Raw genomic sequence first — 17,906 nt, 5'->3', positions numbered from 1 at the left:
GGGTCAAAAAGACATAATTTCTTCCGGACAATTTATGGGAACCCGAAGGTGAATTCAGGGGGGAGTCACACAAGGAACACAGGGTCGTCATAGGAACTGGAGAGGAACAATGTGGTCCAAGTGAACAGGATACAGAATCAAATTTCATAGGGAGCTGTTTTTTTCCGTCACCTGCTCACTATGAATCATTTACCTGCTTCATATTTAGGAATATAATTTGTCTTGCACTCCCCCCGTTGCTATGGCGTGTACCATGGTTTGGTTGACTCGGCTGTGTGCAAGAGAAGCAGTTCAGTCGCATTCCAGCCGGACTTTACATTGGTCGGAACCTCCAAAGCTCGACAACGGAACTTTAGAACACACATTTCTTTCTTGCTCTTAAAATAAATCATGTCAATTACAAACAGTGTTGGGACTAAGATGTTACAAATGAACGCGTTCCTGGAACGCAATTACTTTTATTGGTACCGGGTCTGTTATGTGTTAACTCGTCTGCTCACGAAGACAGCTACAAATGACCAAGTACCATTTTGACTAGGTTACCATTATGTGGCTGTAGAAGTCAAGCATCCATTCAAGCTTGGTTTTGACAGCTAGAGATGTGAAAGATCTGTTTTAGTTAGGCTGCCATTGATGCCTATAGACGTCATGCATCCATTCAAGATGGGTAACCAGTGATGGCTATTGACGTCAAAGATCCATTTTAGCCAAGTTACCATCAGCATCCAGAGACGTCAAAGATCTGTTTTAGCTAGGCTGCCATTGAAAGCTATTAATGTCAAAGATCAGTTTAGCTAGGCTGCTAATGACAGCTATGGACATCAACCATCCAGTCAAACTAGGCTGCCATTGACAACTATAGATGTCAAGGACCCATTTTAGCTCTGCTGCCATAGCTGTAAAAGATTAATTTTAGATAAGCTGCCATTGACAGCTATAGATGTCAGAGACCCATTTTAGTTCAGCTGCCATTGATGGCTAAAAATGTCAAAGATACATAGGAGCTAGACTGGCATTAAATGAGTTAATAAAAATTTGTAACTATTGTCACTACTACTTATTGTCTCTTAGTGTAAGTTACTCCACCACTTCAAAAGTGCAGACCATTGATCAGTGTCCTATTGATTGTTGATGTAATCATTTTATTCTGTTTATTTCATAATTGGACTATTTTTAAGCGGTTTAGGGGGCTGGCTTCTATGCGAGTATATATGGGAATTTGTTACTAGGGGGTTTTCTTCCAAGTAATGTGCTACTTTAATCTGGGGATAACTGAATTACCTTTTTAAATGAAGTAACTAGTAACTGTAACTACCTTTCTTCAGCAACGTACCCAACACTGATTATAAGTTAATTTGAAATTATCGATATCGCAGCAGTGATTGGATGTTGTTCCACTTTGGAAGTTCCGTAGTACTTGGACCTTGAGTGTAATCCCCTCCTCCTACCTGTAGGCGGCGCCGTTGATCTCCGGGTGAGGCTGCGGCTGCTCCATCACCCCCCATGGTGCAGACGTGATGAAGAACTCTTTGTTGACACAATTCCGCAGGCTGTCAGGGATGCGGCCTAAATGGGATAAACATATACAGCAACTATTCATACCTTTTTGGTTAACAATCCTTTTATTTTACTATATTTTTAATGTGTTTTTTTTGGGGAAAAATTAAAAAACTTCCTTTTTTAACTAAATTGCATTTTCTAGACAATAAGGTATACATAAAACCCAAATTAGCCAGAAAAGTAAAAACAGGTACGCGTTATCTGGTGCACCTTATATACCGGAAAATACAGTGGATACATTTGGAAATAAATAGTAAGAATTATGTGTTACAAGGATACAGTAACTGTTGCCTTTGAGAAACAGAGTGGTCTTCGGGTGCCTTCTAGTAGTTAACATAGATTTAGGATCTGGCCTGAAAAATTCAGCCCGACCGACCCAAGTAGCGGGTATGTAAACCCGAACCCGCCAGAATCAGACAGACTAACTTGATTTGATAAACCAGCCCGAAGCTTAAATTTAGGTCAGTTTTTAGGGCTCTGTCAATCATTGAACAGCTTTTTTTATCCAATAGTTTGTATTTTCTGAGTGTATATATTTAATCAAATAGAAAGTTTCATTCACAATCATTTGTACCAGTGCGAGGTCACTGTCCTGCCTTTGAAAAACATTGTATATTATTTTGCGTCTCCTACAGGTAAAACAAAAACAGAAACCTTTATTAGTTCAAACAATATTGAACAGAATAAAAAGCCAAAATATATTAACAATCATGCATTTTTAAATACGTGTAGGCCCACATAGAGGGAGCTGATATATTTGTCCGACACCTTGCTTCTTGGTGCTAAGGGTACTTTGTTAAAGCCTGGGCAAAAAAACGTTGTAGTCTGGTTACTTTGAGTCTTAATAGTTAGTTGTCTTCCTTGTGCTTTATAACGGTCATGCCCGGGGGCACTACACAATAGAGACAATTACTGGTCAAATATATCACTGTGCCCCTCAATTTGAGCAAATTTAATAAAATAATTTAAATGGGAAAAATGCTTGTAAGGATTTTTTAAAATGAGCAAAATTGACTTCCATCTGTCTTATCAGATTTCTTTTTCTTAACTGACTGGAAGCAACTGCGGAACCGCTTCTCTCATTGAAGATTGAATAATATATTTATTGGCACACTGCTTGCTCAATAGCATCTACTTCATTGGAGGTGTGAAAATATCATAATAATTGCGATACTTTTATCGATACCTCTCCATCAAGTATCGCTAATACAAGGCTAGAAACTGGTGTAAGTTAATTAAGAAGTGTCCTGCATAAATATTTAGTGTTTATTTGAGCTTTAAGTTAAAAGATAGAGCAAAATCACATGAGTTCCGGTTTTTCTGCGTCACTTTTGATAATTTGACGAAAAATAAATAAATGGTATGATAGTAGTATGTACAACCCTTTGACACTTTTTGTGATTAAAGGCTATACAAATAAATATGACTTAACTTTGTTGTGTTATGGGACCTGATTTCCTACAGGGGGCGCAGCGAGACAAGGAAAGCACTGACAGGAGAAGTATTAGGTATTTCAAACAAGGAAGATTAAAGATTGAACTGCAGTACTCATAAGGCACTATTTTTTTTGCTAGTTAAACACGTGTTGAAGTTCCTATGTTAAAGTTTTGATTTGAGGGGAAAAAAATGCAAAAACATAAATAGGAATGAATAATTGTCACGTATGTTTCCTCACGACTTGCACAAAAAAAAGGAAGAGAAGTGAAGTGCAGTCTGGGGATGCAAGTGAGACTGTGACTTACCTGCCATCATGGAAATATCAAACTAGAAATGTAATTGTTATATGTATTCAGTGTTAATGTTCCTTCTCATTTCACTGCACAAATTAGGCTTTTCTTTATCAAGAATGCTGAATTTTCACATTATGGATATTATTAATACATTAGCATGTAACTGCTGAGCGTCTGATGATGCAAAATGAGGCATGCAATTTTTTTACCTCATGGCAGGGGGCAATAGTGAGACCAACAGTTTGTATTTGGCGTACATCTCAGCGCAAAACAATTGCATACGTGCTAGTATTAGCATGCTAACAGCAAGTCAAGCCTTTCAGTAATTATTTTCTCATTGCATGGAGTTTTTTGATAACGGAGGATTACCTATCTATTGTTGCTTTCATCCAAGAGGAGCAGCGCATAGACTACATTTATAAAACAAGGTAAGACAATAAAACGTTTTTTTTCTATGCTAGTTTACATATCGCTTTCTCGCTCTGCCAAATAAATCATGAACAACATGTTGGTTAATCTATTCTTAAATCTAACCGAGCATTACCAGACACAAACCTCACCGCACTTTACTGTATAAGAGCAGTGTCTCTTTTAAAAAAACGTTTCCCCCCGGGTGGTGACGAATTTATCAAGAAAAAAAAAAAGATTTTTTTTTTTTAAAATCAAACATTTGTTTTATTCCGATTACGAAATCTTTGTTCGGTTTAGAAATTTCGTAATCTCAATTTCGGTTTGTTTAGTAATTTGCATACTCGGCAGCCAATCAGAAGCTTTCATCGAATAACTTTGTGCTTCCTGACTTTCCCGAGCGTTATAAAGTCATGCATTTGCATATCATTTTCAAAAGTAGACGCATAGAGAACACAAGAAAAATAGAGAAGTGGTTAGGAATTAAGCCAAAGCCTCAGCCCCAAAAGAAAGATGCAAAAGAAGCTAACAAAATGTATGACGCTACAAAACGTAAACGCACATTAAAAGCATCGTGGAAAGAGGAGTTCACGTGGCTTATAGCAGACGACGCAACGCAAACATTGCATGAATGAAGATGAGTAAATACAGGTACATACTGATGGCAGATGGAAAATAGCGATGTCATATACATAGAATGAATGTTATAAGTAGATTTATGACAAACTTAATTTTAAAGAGTTGTTCTGTTATATATTCTGATTATCACTCCCTAATACTTTGCAACAATAGTTTTTTTTGCGATTAGTCGTCCTATTATGTTTCAAGATGTGAAAAATGGGGCAGGCAACTTTTCAGAGTTCAATTCTTAGAGGAATCGTTCCTTGCCATTCCCAAAGAAGTGGAATAGAGAAGGATGATGAAGTAGACAAAGTGGGTAGGTAAAAGGGCATATAATGGGATTTAACATTAAAATGAGCTCCATTATTAATGATTCACGGTGTTAAACTCTTATTGCAAACAATACATCCTTGTTCTACTGGAAGAAATATATGCTGATGTTCCTAAAATATTTTTTAAATGAATCCAAAACAAAAAAGGTTTTCATGTTTTACAAAAACAATAAAATTTATCTACCAGTGAAACAACACATTTTTACTTGAGGAGATTGGACTACATTGGTTCTTACATTTTCTCGTTGGACTTTTTGCAGATATGTTGTATCTCATGTTGATATTTATATAACTAACAATAAAATCCAGTGGTGTTTTTTTGCTTTTGTTGTCGCAAAAGCCAAAAAGTGTCGTGTGCAGTACCGGTGATGGCCCGACGTATTTCAGTGGCGGCGGCCTCGCGCATCTCCAGCGAGGCTTGCTCGCTGTACCAGGCCGTGTGCGGCGTACAGATCAGGTTGGGGGCGTCCTTCAGGGGACCTTGGGAAAAGCTGCAGAGGACGCCAACAAAACTTTTTCAGAAAAAAGCCGAAAGCGGATGAGAGCGGGGAAGGCCACACCTAAAGGGTTCCGACTCGTGCACGTCCAAGGCGGCTCCGCGGATTCTTCCTTCTTTGAGCGCCTGCGCCAAGGCCTTTTCGTCTACCAGGCCTCCTCGCGCCGCATTCACCAGAAAGGCGCCCTGACGCATCTGCAAACACATGCAAGTGCACTTTCAGACACGCACTCAGATTGCAAATAGAAAAGCATGGGCACCAAACTCCTAGTCTTTTTCTTTTGTATTGACTTTGTTTGGTTATTTCGTTAAATTTTGTTCCGTGCACAAACCAAAGAAGAGAAGAGAGACCAGGCACATGCAAATTTCAACAAGGTGACCAAACCTTACTATTTTTCTTTTTTGACCAGCCTTTCACAAGGTGTGTGAGGGTACCCGTAGCAGCAAGAATGCTTACAGTCATCCCAGCTCCCTCTAGGCCAGTGCTTTTCAATTATTTTCTCCCATGCCCACCCTTTGGAAGAAGAAATCCTCTAGCCCAAGATTGATCTTTTTTTTTTTTTTTAATATTGGTGGGGACAGAGTAAAGATTGCTCGATATAGGACACATTTTCGCTGAAGAAAAACTGAAGCGTTTTATCAGCGTAAGTGGGTTATGTTTTAAAGTGACGGCTTCATTTTTTTGGCTTCACGCTGTCCGCTGCTAACATTTTTAACATAGCAAGCACACCAGTCTTAGCTCGTTTCTCTCCAAGGTCGCAGTGAAGGGCGACGAGAGTAGACTTTTGTTTATCTCTTTACCCAGTGACTCTTGGCCTGTTTCCACATCCATATTAACATTTTGTTTTATGGGGTCACTTGAACTGCGTGGAGGTTAAATGTAAACAAAACACTCTACCACTAAAAATGCCACTACCCTCCTTGTGGAGGTGCAGTTGTACTGTTTTTTGGGAAAGTTCCCCAATGTCAAATAAGCCCCACTTGACAGACGCTAGTACCCCCCATAGGGCCCCGCTTCGCTATTTGAGGACCACTGCTCTACCAAAAAGTAATCTTGTCCGCTCCACTATTTGAGGACCACTGCTCTATGTCTAGCCTATTGTTAAGAAAAATAAATATACATTTCTCAATGTTTATATGATAGTTCACGTATTTTGCATATTGTTTAAAATCAATTGTGTTTTTTAATGGACATTTTTTTAACTACTAAGGTGCTAAATAATAATAATAAAGAAACATGCACTAAAATTGTTCCTACTACTACCACTAATAGTAAAGATAAGTTAAAAATATGATTTTATTTCCTACAGTAAAATATTTCTGAAATGAATCTGAGTTTATATGAAGGTAAATTGTGTTATATTTGACCACTAGATGGCACTGTATTGTCTAATGTGAATGCAGATGGATCTCAAAAAACAAAAAGTAGCGCTCAGTTTCAAAAAGAATGGAGACCCCTACCAAAAAGTAATCTTGTCTACCAAAATATTCATAGGATGTAAAAAAGGCTTTCAAATGTTTTAGCCACTTATTGAGAAATACTTGCAAAACTGGGGGCACAACCTGCTTTAAAAAAATAAAAATAAAAAAATCTTAGAAGGAACATCGTGCCTGCTTGATGGTGAAGTCATTGATGAGATGGTGGTTGTGCTCATTGAGGTTGCAGTGCAGCGAGACGCAATCGCTCTGGTAAAGAAGGTCCTGCAGCGTGTAGACGCGCTGCACGCCCAGAGAGCGCTCCAGGCCGTCCTGCAGGTACGGGTCGTAGAAGATCACGTTGAAGCCGAACGCCTTGGCGCGCATGGACACCGCCTGGCCCGAGCGACCTGGGGGGACCACATCACAGAATTAACAAGAAAGCCCCAAAAACTTTTCTGTACTCTTACTCCCCGACATTAGGCTACATTGAACCCGTTGATTAAATCCCCTCTGCCTAAGTATCCGTCCATATGTCCCTGCTAAGATGCATATTTGCTGTCACAGCTCCGCTATATTCCTGGTCATAGCCTTCGCTCGGAAAACGTTGGTCTACGAGTGATCCCAAGAGCCAAAAAGAAATTTGCAGGTTTGGGATCAGTGGGATGGTGAAATAGTAGTCCGTATAGCCCTTTGACACGTCTTGTGATTAAGGGTTATACAAATATACATGACTTGACTTGACTTCTGCGTCATTTAATGCAACCTTTTCTGTACCACAGACTGGTTTATTATCTGACTACAGTATATTTGCGCGGCCTTGCGCAATAATAACACAAGTATTAATATTGATAAGAATGATAATAATAAGCCTAAATCCTTCTGTGTAATCACCAGACCACTAGGGATACAGATGACATAGGAAAAGGCATTCAATTTTACCTCATCGTCTCACTGTTTTTACTCACAGTAAGTAGCATGCTGTACAAGGTTGTTTTGGCTGAACTCTTTCTCATAATGCTCCATTGCAATTTTGTACAACCTGGCGCTAGAGTTAAAATGGTGTGATGATAGGATTAAAATACATTGCATTTTCCTTCGTCATCTATGATCTTAGTTATTTAGTCACAAGGATTTGGGGCCGTCACCGCAGCGATCCAGGTTCGATTCCTGAATACAAACTACTACACCTTACTTGACTTTACTCAAGGTTTTGCCCAGCCTTTTTGAGGTTTTTGTGTACCTATACCAGAAAGATGCCACAATTATGACAGCTCCCTTGAGGTTAGCCTCATGGTATATAAAATGAATGCAAATTTATCAACTTACAATTATTTTAAAAACCCGTTTGTATGATAGTTCACGTATTATGCTTACTATTTAAATCAATATAGATTTTTCTTGAATTAAGTTTTTTTTTTTTACCTCTAGTGAAGTAATAATAATGCATACTGTCCCTTGAACATCCATATTTTTAACAAACGCATTCACGTTTCATTGAAATTTCTTATCACAGATAAGTCTTACATTTTTGTATGTTTATAAAAAGAAGAGAGTACCAAATCCGATGAGTCCGAGGGTCTCTCCCCGGATCCTGGCCGCGCCCGACGCCACCTCCCGGATCTGCTCCACGCTCTGGACCCGCGTGCCCTCCCGGAGAGCCTGGTAGAGCCACGTGTTCCTCCTGTACAGGTTGAGAATGTGACAAAGCGTGGAGTCGGCCGTCTCCTCCACGGCCGCCGAGGGGATGTTGCACACGGCAATCCCTGCACGAGGAACCACAAAAGTCAACCTCAAAATATTTGTGTTTTTATAGTTCCCTTCTCATTTCGGCGCAGTGATCAAATCTCACCGAGCTCTCCTGCCGCCTTGATGTCGATGTTGTCGTAGCCGCTGCCGATGCGGATGATGATTCGCAGCGCTTTGAACTTCTCCAGGTCCTCTCGGGTCAGCGTGATAGTGTGATACATCATAGCGCCCACAGCCTCGCTCAGAACCTAACAATACACATGGTCATCCACAGGTGGCGATATTTAACATTTTTGTTTTTTAGGCATGTGTTTAATTTTTTTTGAAAGTACACCTATGTCAAAGTCTACGCCTTGGGGAAGGTTTTCTAAACCCCCTGAGATAATCTTGATTCATTACCGTAAATTCTGGACCACAAACTTCTACTTTTATCCCACAAAATAAAAACTGCTGCTTTAAATACTGTGCAGCTTGTTCTTTTGTTTTTCACAAGGGTTTCAGCAGTCGTACGCCCGCCAAGTCCGTCTAGCAAATTTCCACAGCCCGTCGGGTCCCTCGGATGGTGCATAGCATCTGGCTCAGAACTAGTGCGGACCAGAAAAAAAGAATCCTCACCTGTAATATCTTTCTGTGTAAATAGCTGAGCAATACTTAAGAAGCGTACAAATATGAATACAACATATTGACGAGAGTAAATGAGTCCATGTTTTTGGCAACATTTTTTAGATAATATATAAATGATAGGTTTGACAGTTGGTACTTCAATATTCATTATTTACAATGTAATCATGATATTTCAACTTCTGCCCCCTTAAGTCCTCAATTTATAATTGAAAAGCAATGGACGTTATCTATCAAAAAGGCTTCTTTCCTGGTCATTTGTATCATCTCTGTCAATGTCAGGTCCCGGGAGTTTCCTTTAATCCACGATGAACGATGACAAGTGAATGCAATTTGGTTCATGACCAGAGCACTCTTCAATGACAAAAAAAGAACCCAGAAAGACACGTCTGTGTGAAACATTTTGTTTAGTTTTTTTTTAGCGCAATAGTAAATGTGTGCTGAAATCGCCATCTTGAAGGGTCACATGATCTGAAAACTCATCATCTAGGCAAATTTGGGGGGACGGCGCAGCTGAAAACTTACTCTCCACCGGAAAATATTTAACTTTCAACATTTTTACGATTAACTCGTATTCAAGCCTGCGGCTTAAAATCTAGTGAGGCTTGTACTAAGACGAAATTGATTTTTGTGCGCGTGTGGCTTTTAATCAGAAGCACTATGTAGTCCAGAATCTACAGTACTTCTTGAAGAAAACAGTGTTTTTGGTTCATAAATTCTAGCACTTAGTTGTATTTTCATCAAATACAGGACAAAGTGAACCTTTGTTTATTGCTGGGAATAAATTCCAAAAAGAAGCAGTGAAAGCAGAAATCCAAGAAGCAGAAAGCTTTGTTTTACAATTATTATACGATTAAATACTTCATTATAAATTAAAATCAAAGAACAAAGACAGGCCTAAGTATTTCACAAATTAAAATACTGCATACAGTACCTGTAAACATCTATTTATTATTTTTTTTTTTTTAACAATACTTACTCTCAGGGACTGTTTAACGGTCTATCAAAATCCAGAACAAAATGTGTGATGAAACTATGTGAAACAGTGAGACAGTGAAAAGAAAACCATGTTGTAGAAAAGGACTACAGACGCTTACCTACTTACGAATATTCAGGAAACGAAAAACGGTAGATACGAACATTTTTTTTGGGATGTCGAAAAATACTTGGACATTGCTGTAGGTTAGATTTTGTCTAGTGCACCTTTTTCTGAGTACAGGACAGTACTGTAGTGCTTCTTTCCAGCGTGTGGCGCTGTGAGAGCTCACCCAGCATCCACCCCAAAGAAGAAATCCAGGTTCCTCTTCCTAGTTTGTGTGTAAACATACTATACTGTTTCTCCAGCGCGCTAAGAACTTTGACATCTTTATTATTTAATAGCTCATGCATCCATACAATATGGTTGGTGTAAAGTGTGAAGAAGAGGCGAGCCGTTTCATTTGAAATAAAAGTGGAATAAGAAAGCTTGATGCTGTTGAGAAAATGTTTTTTTTCCCGCCACTTTCTACCACGGATGAGGAAGTCGCCAAACTCTTGAAGCTCATCTTTCAAAAGTAAGTTAAACTTAACTTTATTCCTTTCCTTTCTTCCTAGAGCATATTATTTTATTAAATGTTCATTTTTTTAGTAAAAACAGATTACTTATACAAGCCTTAAACATACTTATATAAACGTTAAACATACAAACTATAGCACTGAAGCAACTTACGAACAAATGCAACTAACCTATCTCGTTCGTAAGTAGGACAACGTCTGTATCTCATTCTGCCAACAATACAATGCTGATTACAACACGAAAGAATAGTAAGCGTTTTCATATCTACCTAAAAAATACAACTGAATAAAGTTACTGTTCGTAAGTGGGTCAGCGTCTTCTGTATTCATGAAATATTTCAGTTTTACTGAATAATCGAAAATTGCTACCTTAATGTTTTTCTTTGAATTAAGCTCAGCCAACTTGCTATAAATAAAATGTTTGGCTACTGATGGTACCGAAATAACAGTGGATTACTTCGTGCAGAAAATGTGAGATTACTGTCAGAAGCAATATTTTATATTGCCTTATTTTCTGATCCCGTGGGTATATATTTGTTAGGTTTCATGAGACTATATGCGTCATTTTAATCGTTTTCAATATGGTATCAGTCTGCCCCGCGGCTTGTTGCCAATTTTTTTATAGGTACCTTAATCCTTTTGACTTGGACACTCCTGATATGGTACATTATTTAATATTATGGCACTCACCCTAAACCAACTATAAATGGGTTTAATTCAGTCATTGTGTTTATTTCTAAAAAAAAAAAAAAAAAACAATTTCTTTGTCTGGCTCACCCAGCTTGAATTGATGTCGTATGCAAATTCCGCCAAGTGACAAGTTACATCTTTGTGTACTGCTCTTCAAACACGGCTGTCTTTTCTTGACATCATCAGTCACGACCATGCATACGAAAGCGCACACACACACAGAAGAACGAGTATTCTTCCTAACCTGTCCTGCCGGATGGAAGCAAATTTGTCCTTGCCATCATCTAAATGCTAATGTCAGTTGTTGTGCGTGCATTCAAATGGGGAGAAAGTGCCACATCGGCTGTTTGTCACTTGAAAGTCGAGGTGGCGTAGAGAGCGCTTATGAAAATAACGGACTTAAATTTGCAAAACCGACCGGAATTAACTTCACCGCAGCGGATTAGCATCGCACCAGGAATTTCCGTATAACTTATTTTTCTATTTTAGATGTATTTATGGGTTGACGTCAGGGAAGCCGGACGCTAAAGCCAAGGTTAATAAAAGTTGTCTTGTGCTTCAATTCTGTCGTCAGCATAAAAGCTTTAGAAACTCAAAAGCCACTCAGAGTGAATTATTTAATTTTCTTCCTGGTCATTTATTTAGATCAGGGTTGGGCGAACCTTTTGATTCGCAAGAGGAAAAAAAAATTGAATGGGATTTTTAGGTATCTGCTAATACAGTCTGGAATCCAATTCATCGACAATACAGGAAAAAAATATAATGTAGGCCCAACCATTTTTTCTCATTTTCGACTTTTTTGTAAACATTCCATTCATGTAAAATTATGACATGACAAAAAATAGTCCTTTTGAAATAACTGCAATAAATAAACACATAGTTATCGCCAAAAGAAGTTTTTTCACAAAAATATGAAAGCCACAAGTGATGCATAGCGGTAAAGGGATCCGTGAACCGTGATAATAATTGGTGCTATTCATTGACCGTGTTGATGCTGACATACATTGCAGCCTGTTCATCGTTTTTATTCTATTTTGTTATTTTATATCAATTTAATTATTTAATCATTTATTTTTAATTCTATTGTTTGTTAATGCAACATCCATTGCAGCAGTGTTCTCGTTTGCCCGCGTCCCCGTGTCCTAGACGCATCATTTTTGCCGGGCACGCAACTTTTTTGACACAAAATTTACAATATTACCCGATTACTTTTTTTTTTTAACTAAGATTTATCGCACTCCAAACTTTTCGTCAGGCAGATCCGCCATTGTTGTTTTGTCTCGCGGTTCGAGATTTCGTCTGCACGCCGATCTCGGCAAACGAGATTTCGTTACTTCGAGATTACGTCATTGTTGTGGTGCTTGTCGTCGTATGAAGGTTAAGTATGCCTCCGAATAAACAGTGTTAGGTAAAAATCAACACAAAATTGGTCATTTATCAGTGTCAGTAACAAGTGGAAACATAATGCAGAGAGTGATAACAATGGCAATAATTCCGGCAAGAAAAGCACGTGTGTTGAAGCGAACGATTCGACGAAAGAAAATAAACAAAAGAATACTCCTAGCAAGAAAAAGACTTTTCTGCTGAAATGGACTCTATTATATTCCTGGTGACACTATGATGCGTGTACCCAGCGTGACAAAAAAAACTTGTTCGCATAAATCATTTCGCAATAGGAACTTTCAGAAGCGCACATTCGATCGGCACCACGACAATGAAAACCACAAATTAGCTATGGAAATTCAGTTGTTGCAATTGGACCTTGAGAAGGCATTACAACTGTGGCAGGACAGCAAACCACGAAGAATATATGAACTGAAAACCTGAAGTGATAACTGCCTTGTATTACCAATTAGCTGTGATGATTAAAACTGCATGAATATATAGACTAATATTTCAGCAATATTATTTTGTATAATGTACAATATTTTTGTGAACTGAAAACTCTTGAAGTGATAACTGATTTGTATTACAAATTGACTGTGATGATTAAAACTGAATAAAAATATAGATTAATATTTCAGCAAGATTATTTTGTATAATGTACAATATTGTGAACTGAAAAATCTAAGGTGATAACTGCTTTGTATTACCAATTACCTGTTATGATTAAAAATAAATAAAAATATAGATTTATATAATATATTTGTCACCGATTTACAATTTCAATATAACACTAAATTTTGGGGACCCATACATATCTGTTGGGACCCATAGATTTTTGAACGTGGCTGGCTCCAGACGTGAACGCACCGCACCGCACCGTGAGTGAAGCTAGCGTAGCCGCTAATGTGCTATGGCCACTTGAATGCAACGATTTTGGTGTCTGTGGGTTTCGAAAAGAACATAAAGCACGGAGTCGACGTTGTCGTTGATTCGGCGGATTTCATTCGAAAACCAGTGCAGGAAGGAGGCCGATTCGCCTGCTTTCCAAGATCGGCCATTGTTGACGCTGGCAAACATGGCGGCGCTACTTTGTAAAGCGACTAAAAGCCGGGGAAACTAAGTCCGACGAATTAACAACTTGAGACTCAGAGGGCGATCGGGTGAGGCGATCAGCGGACGGTGCCGTAAGAGAAGCGTGAAGTTTTCAAGATGCCGAGCAGAGATAAAGAACTCGAGGAATTAAAAAGTCACTCGGCTTTTTAATGGATAAAATGGATATAGTCACTAAACAACAAGACTCAATCTTGAGTTTAATGGCTGAAATCAAAGACCTAAAAAAACGAAAACATGGAGAAAGACAAAAGGATTATTGCGCTTGAAGGACGCGTAGCAGATCTGGAACAGTACACCAGGTTAAATGACATTATTATCACCGGTCTGGACATTAAACCTCAGACCTATGCCAAGGCTGTGGCAAATAAAAATATTGCAACGGATGCTGATGAAGATTCTGCTGAGCAACAGGCCATTGCTTTTAAGAGCAAAAAAGGCATATCCATCAATGCTGAGGACATAGAAGCATGCCACCAATTAACAAGAGGTGAGAACCGACCTAAGACGACCATCATGAGATTTATCAACAGAAAACAGAAACATGAAATCCTTAAGCTCAGGGTAAAGCGCTCGTCTTGGGATCCCAGTTCGAATCCCGGCTCGTCCGTGTTACATGTCGAAGTGTCCTTGGGTAAGACACTGAACCCCTAATACCCCCAATAAGCAGGTTAGCGCCTTACATGGCTGCAAGGCCGCTATTGGGAAATGTGGAGCACATTGTAAAGCGCTTTGGGAAGTCATTGACTTGAAAAGCGCTATATAAATGCAGATCATTTCATTTCATTAAGCAAGGAAAAAAACTAAAAGGGACTCATGTTTATTTAAATGAACACTTAAGCAAAAAAAACTTTGACATTGCAAGACAGGCTCGATTTTTGAGGAAAACGAACAAAATACAAGGAACTTGGACTTCAAACTGCAGAGTATACATAAAGTTAAACGGCACTCTAGTAGAAGCAAAAATACTTTGGGTCCGAGAAATGCAGGAGCTGGACAGATTTGCCTGAAGTGTAACAATGGCATCCTGGACTGACAATATGGACACCTTTATTACAGATCACAATAAAAAAATCCATCATAATATATTAGGCCATGACTTACCGGAACTGAGCATTGTTGATCACACTGACTCCAATAATTCAAGATTAGATGACTTCGATCCTGACCACAAATTCCTATCAGCTAGCTCAGACAATTGCAAATATTATACTGGAAATGAATACAATACTTTTGTTAAATCTGAAGGCAAATTCTCAATAATACACTTTAACAGTAGAAGTATGTACACAAATTTTGATGACATCACTGAATACTTACAACAATTTGAGAACCCGTTTAGTGTTATTGCAGTTTCTGAAACGTGGTTCAGTGAGGAAAGGGGTGTAAATTTTGAATTAAACAACGATAATCTGAACTATGTAAATAGAACAGACAAAATAGGAGGTGGAGTAGCTATATATGTGCACAAAAGATTAAAATCGCAAATATTACAAAACATGTCATTTGTCATTGACGATTTACTTGAATGTATTACAATAGAAATTATAAATGAAAAAAGGAAAAATATTATAGTCAGTTGTGTGTAGAGATCACCGGGCTCAAATCTGGAAACCTTCACAAACTGGGCTGAAAAAACATATTCAACAATAAGCGCCAAAACATTATTCATTTGTGGAGATTTCAACATCGATCTAATGAATCCAAAAGAACATAAAAACATTGATGACTATATTAATATGATGTACAGTATGAGTTTGTACCCAATTATATTAAGGCCTAGTAGATTCACTTCACAAAGTGCAACACTCATTGACAATATATTTACAAATAATATGGAATTTACAAACGTAAGCGGGTTACTGGTTTGTGATATTTCTGATCACCTACCAGTATTTACAGTGTATGATGAAAAGGTTACTAGACAAGAATCAATTAAGGATTATGTTTACAAACCAGTTAGAACTGAAGAGACTATTATATCACTCTATGATGACTTAGTTAAACAAAACTGGAATGCTATATATGGTACAGATGATGTGGATCGTGCGTTTGACATATTTTTGGAAATATTCACCACCAAGTATAACAAAAATTGCCCAATGAGACAAACTAATATTAAGAATAAATCTGTAAACCATCCATGGATAACTAAGGGTTTACATAATGCTTGTAAGAAAAAAAAAACAACTTATAGAAAATTTATTAAACTAAGAACTGAGGAAGCCGAATCCCGATATAAAACGTATAAAAACAAATTGACAGGAATATTAAGAGCAAGCAAGAAATTATACTATACCAATTTATTACATCATAACAAAAGTAATATCAAAGGTATTTGGGATATATTAAATAGTATAATAAAAGGAAAGAATGTAAGCAATGCATATCCAAACTATTTTATTGATAAGAACAGTGAAAATTATAATTTAAATCAAGTTGTGGAGAATTTCAATAGTTATTTTGTAAATGTTTGACCAGAGCTCGCTGCAAACATCCCAGAGTGCAGTGGTAAACAATTTGAGTCACTGATAAAAATGAACTCCAAGACCATGTTTTTATCTGGGGTTACGGAATCAGAAATCTTAGACGTGGTTAACAACTGTAAAAACAAAACGTCTATTGATTGTTTTGACATCGATATGGTACTAATTAAGCAAATTATAAATAGCATTGTGAAACCATTGACCTACATCTGTAATCTATCATTTCTAACAGTCAAATTTCCAAATCAAATGAAAATAGCAAAAGTTATACCAATATACAAAAATGGGAACAAGCACATTTTTACAAACTATAGACCGGTATCTCTGCTTCCTCAGTTCTCTAAAATATTAGAGGGACTTTACAATAATAGATTAGAACAATTTGTAGATAAACATAAATTGATTAATGAAAGTCAATATGGTTTTAGAGCAAACAGATCAGCAACAACGGCAATTATTGATGCAGTAGAAGAAATCACCCATAGTATAGAAAAGAAGAGATACACAGTCGGGGTATTTATAGACTTAAAAAAAGCATTTGATACCATTAATCATAATATACTATTATAAAAACTGGAAAGATATGGCATCAGGGGAGTGGCTTTGCAATGGAAGTTATTTGACGGGGGGAAGCAATATGTAAAAATGGGAGTTTTCGTCTGAATATTTGGACATCTGTTGTGGAGTACCACAGTGTTCTATCCTGGGACCAAAGCTATTTAATTTATATATTAACGATATTTTTAATGTTTCAAAACTATTGAAAATAGTAATATTTGCAGACGACACTAACATTTTCTATTCAAATTATAACTATATTGAACCTGTATTAATCGCGAACTAATTAACCTAAAAGTATGGATGGATATAAATAAATTATCTTTAAATTTAAATAAAACCAAAGTAATATTCTTTGGTAATCGTAAGGCAAATCAAGATTTAGAAGTAAAAATGGATGGTGTCGCAATAGACATTGTATCAGAAATTGAGTTTTTAGGGGTCATAATAGACAATAAATTAAGTTGGAAAACACACATCAGACACATACAAACTAAGGTATCTAAAAGCATTTCAATAATTAATAAAACCAAAGTTCTTTTACATTATAATGCATTGTATTTATTATATTGTTCTCTCGTTCTGCCATATTTAACATATGGTGCAGAAGTCTGGGGCAATAATTACAAAAGTTCACTACAGCCCCTTTTTATCCTTCAAAAACGTGCAATAAGAACCATACACAGGGTAGGATATCGGGATCATACCAATATTTTATTCATGCAGTCCAAATTATTGAAATTGGATGATTTAATAAAATTTTTCACTTCACAACTGCTATTTAAGGTCAACAAAAACATAGTGCCAGAAAACATACAAAAATTATTCACTTGGAAAGAGGGAAATTATAACTTGAGGGGCTGTGCTGAATTCAAAATCCCAAAGGTGAGAACCACCAGGAAAAGTATGTGTGTGTCTGTGTGTGGAGTCAGACTTTGGAATAATTTGCAAAATGAGATCAAACAATGTCCAACTATCCAAATTTAAATACAAAAAAGCATTACTGGCGAAATACAGGGATGAAGAAAACAGGATATGAGGGAGATTGGAAATACTGCATTTCAAACTATGGTTAACTTGTTGTTATTGTTGCTATTATTACATCAGAACTGTTATAAGTATTGTGTTTATTTTTATTGTTATTATTACTGGTGCCGCAGTGACATTATGCGCATTATGACGTTGAGGG

General features: G+C 37.4%; 1 protein-coding gene across 6 annotated transcripts in view; it reads right to left on the bottom strand.

The window, feature by feature from the left end:
• The window catches only part of ctbp2a (C-terminal binding protein 2a), a 97,684-nt gene that overhangs the window by 3,560 nt on the left and 76,218 nt on the right, over window positions 1-17,906 (bottom strand). For 4 of the 6 annotated variants that reach the window (XM_088352065.1, XM_088352066.1, XM_088352063.1 and 1 more), the window contains 6 exons: window positions 8,416-8,560; window positions 8,123-8,329; window positions 6,759-6,973; window positions 5,212-5,342; window positions 5,015-5,142; window positions 1,449-1,566 (listed from right to left, as the gene is read on the bottom strand). In XM_088352065.1, coding sequence (XP_088208191.1) covers window positions 1,449-1,566; window positions 5,015-5,142; window positions 5,212-5,342; window positions 6,759-6,973; window positions 8,123-8,329; window positions 8,416-8,560 — 944 coding nt within the window. Of the gene's footprint in view, window positions 1-193; window positions 272-1,448; window positions 1,567-5,014; window positions 5,143-5,211; window positions 5,343-6,758; window positions 6,974-8,122; window positions 8,330-8,415; window positions 8,561-17,906 lie in introns of all 6 variants that reach the window. The other 2 variants (XM_088352069.1, XM_088352064.1) reach the window with 1 other exon arrangement.

The sequence above is a fragment of the Urocampus carinirostris genome, chromosome 13 (assembly GCF_059441175.1).
Source record: "Urocampus carinirostris isolate Australia breed hairy pipefish chromosome 13, RoL_Ucar_1.0, whole genome shotgun sequence".
Taxonomy (NCBI): Eukaryota; Metazoa; Chordata; class Actinopteri; order Syngnathiformes; family Syngnathidae; genus Urocampus; species Urocampus carinirostris.
The sequence above is the reverse complement of the archived record's forward strand: the minus strand, read 5'-3'. Positions and strand labels throughout refer to the sequence as shown.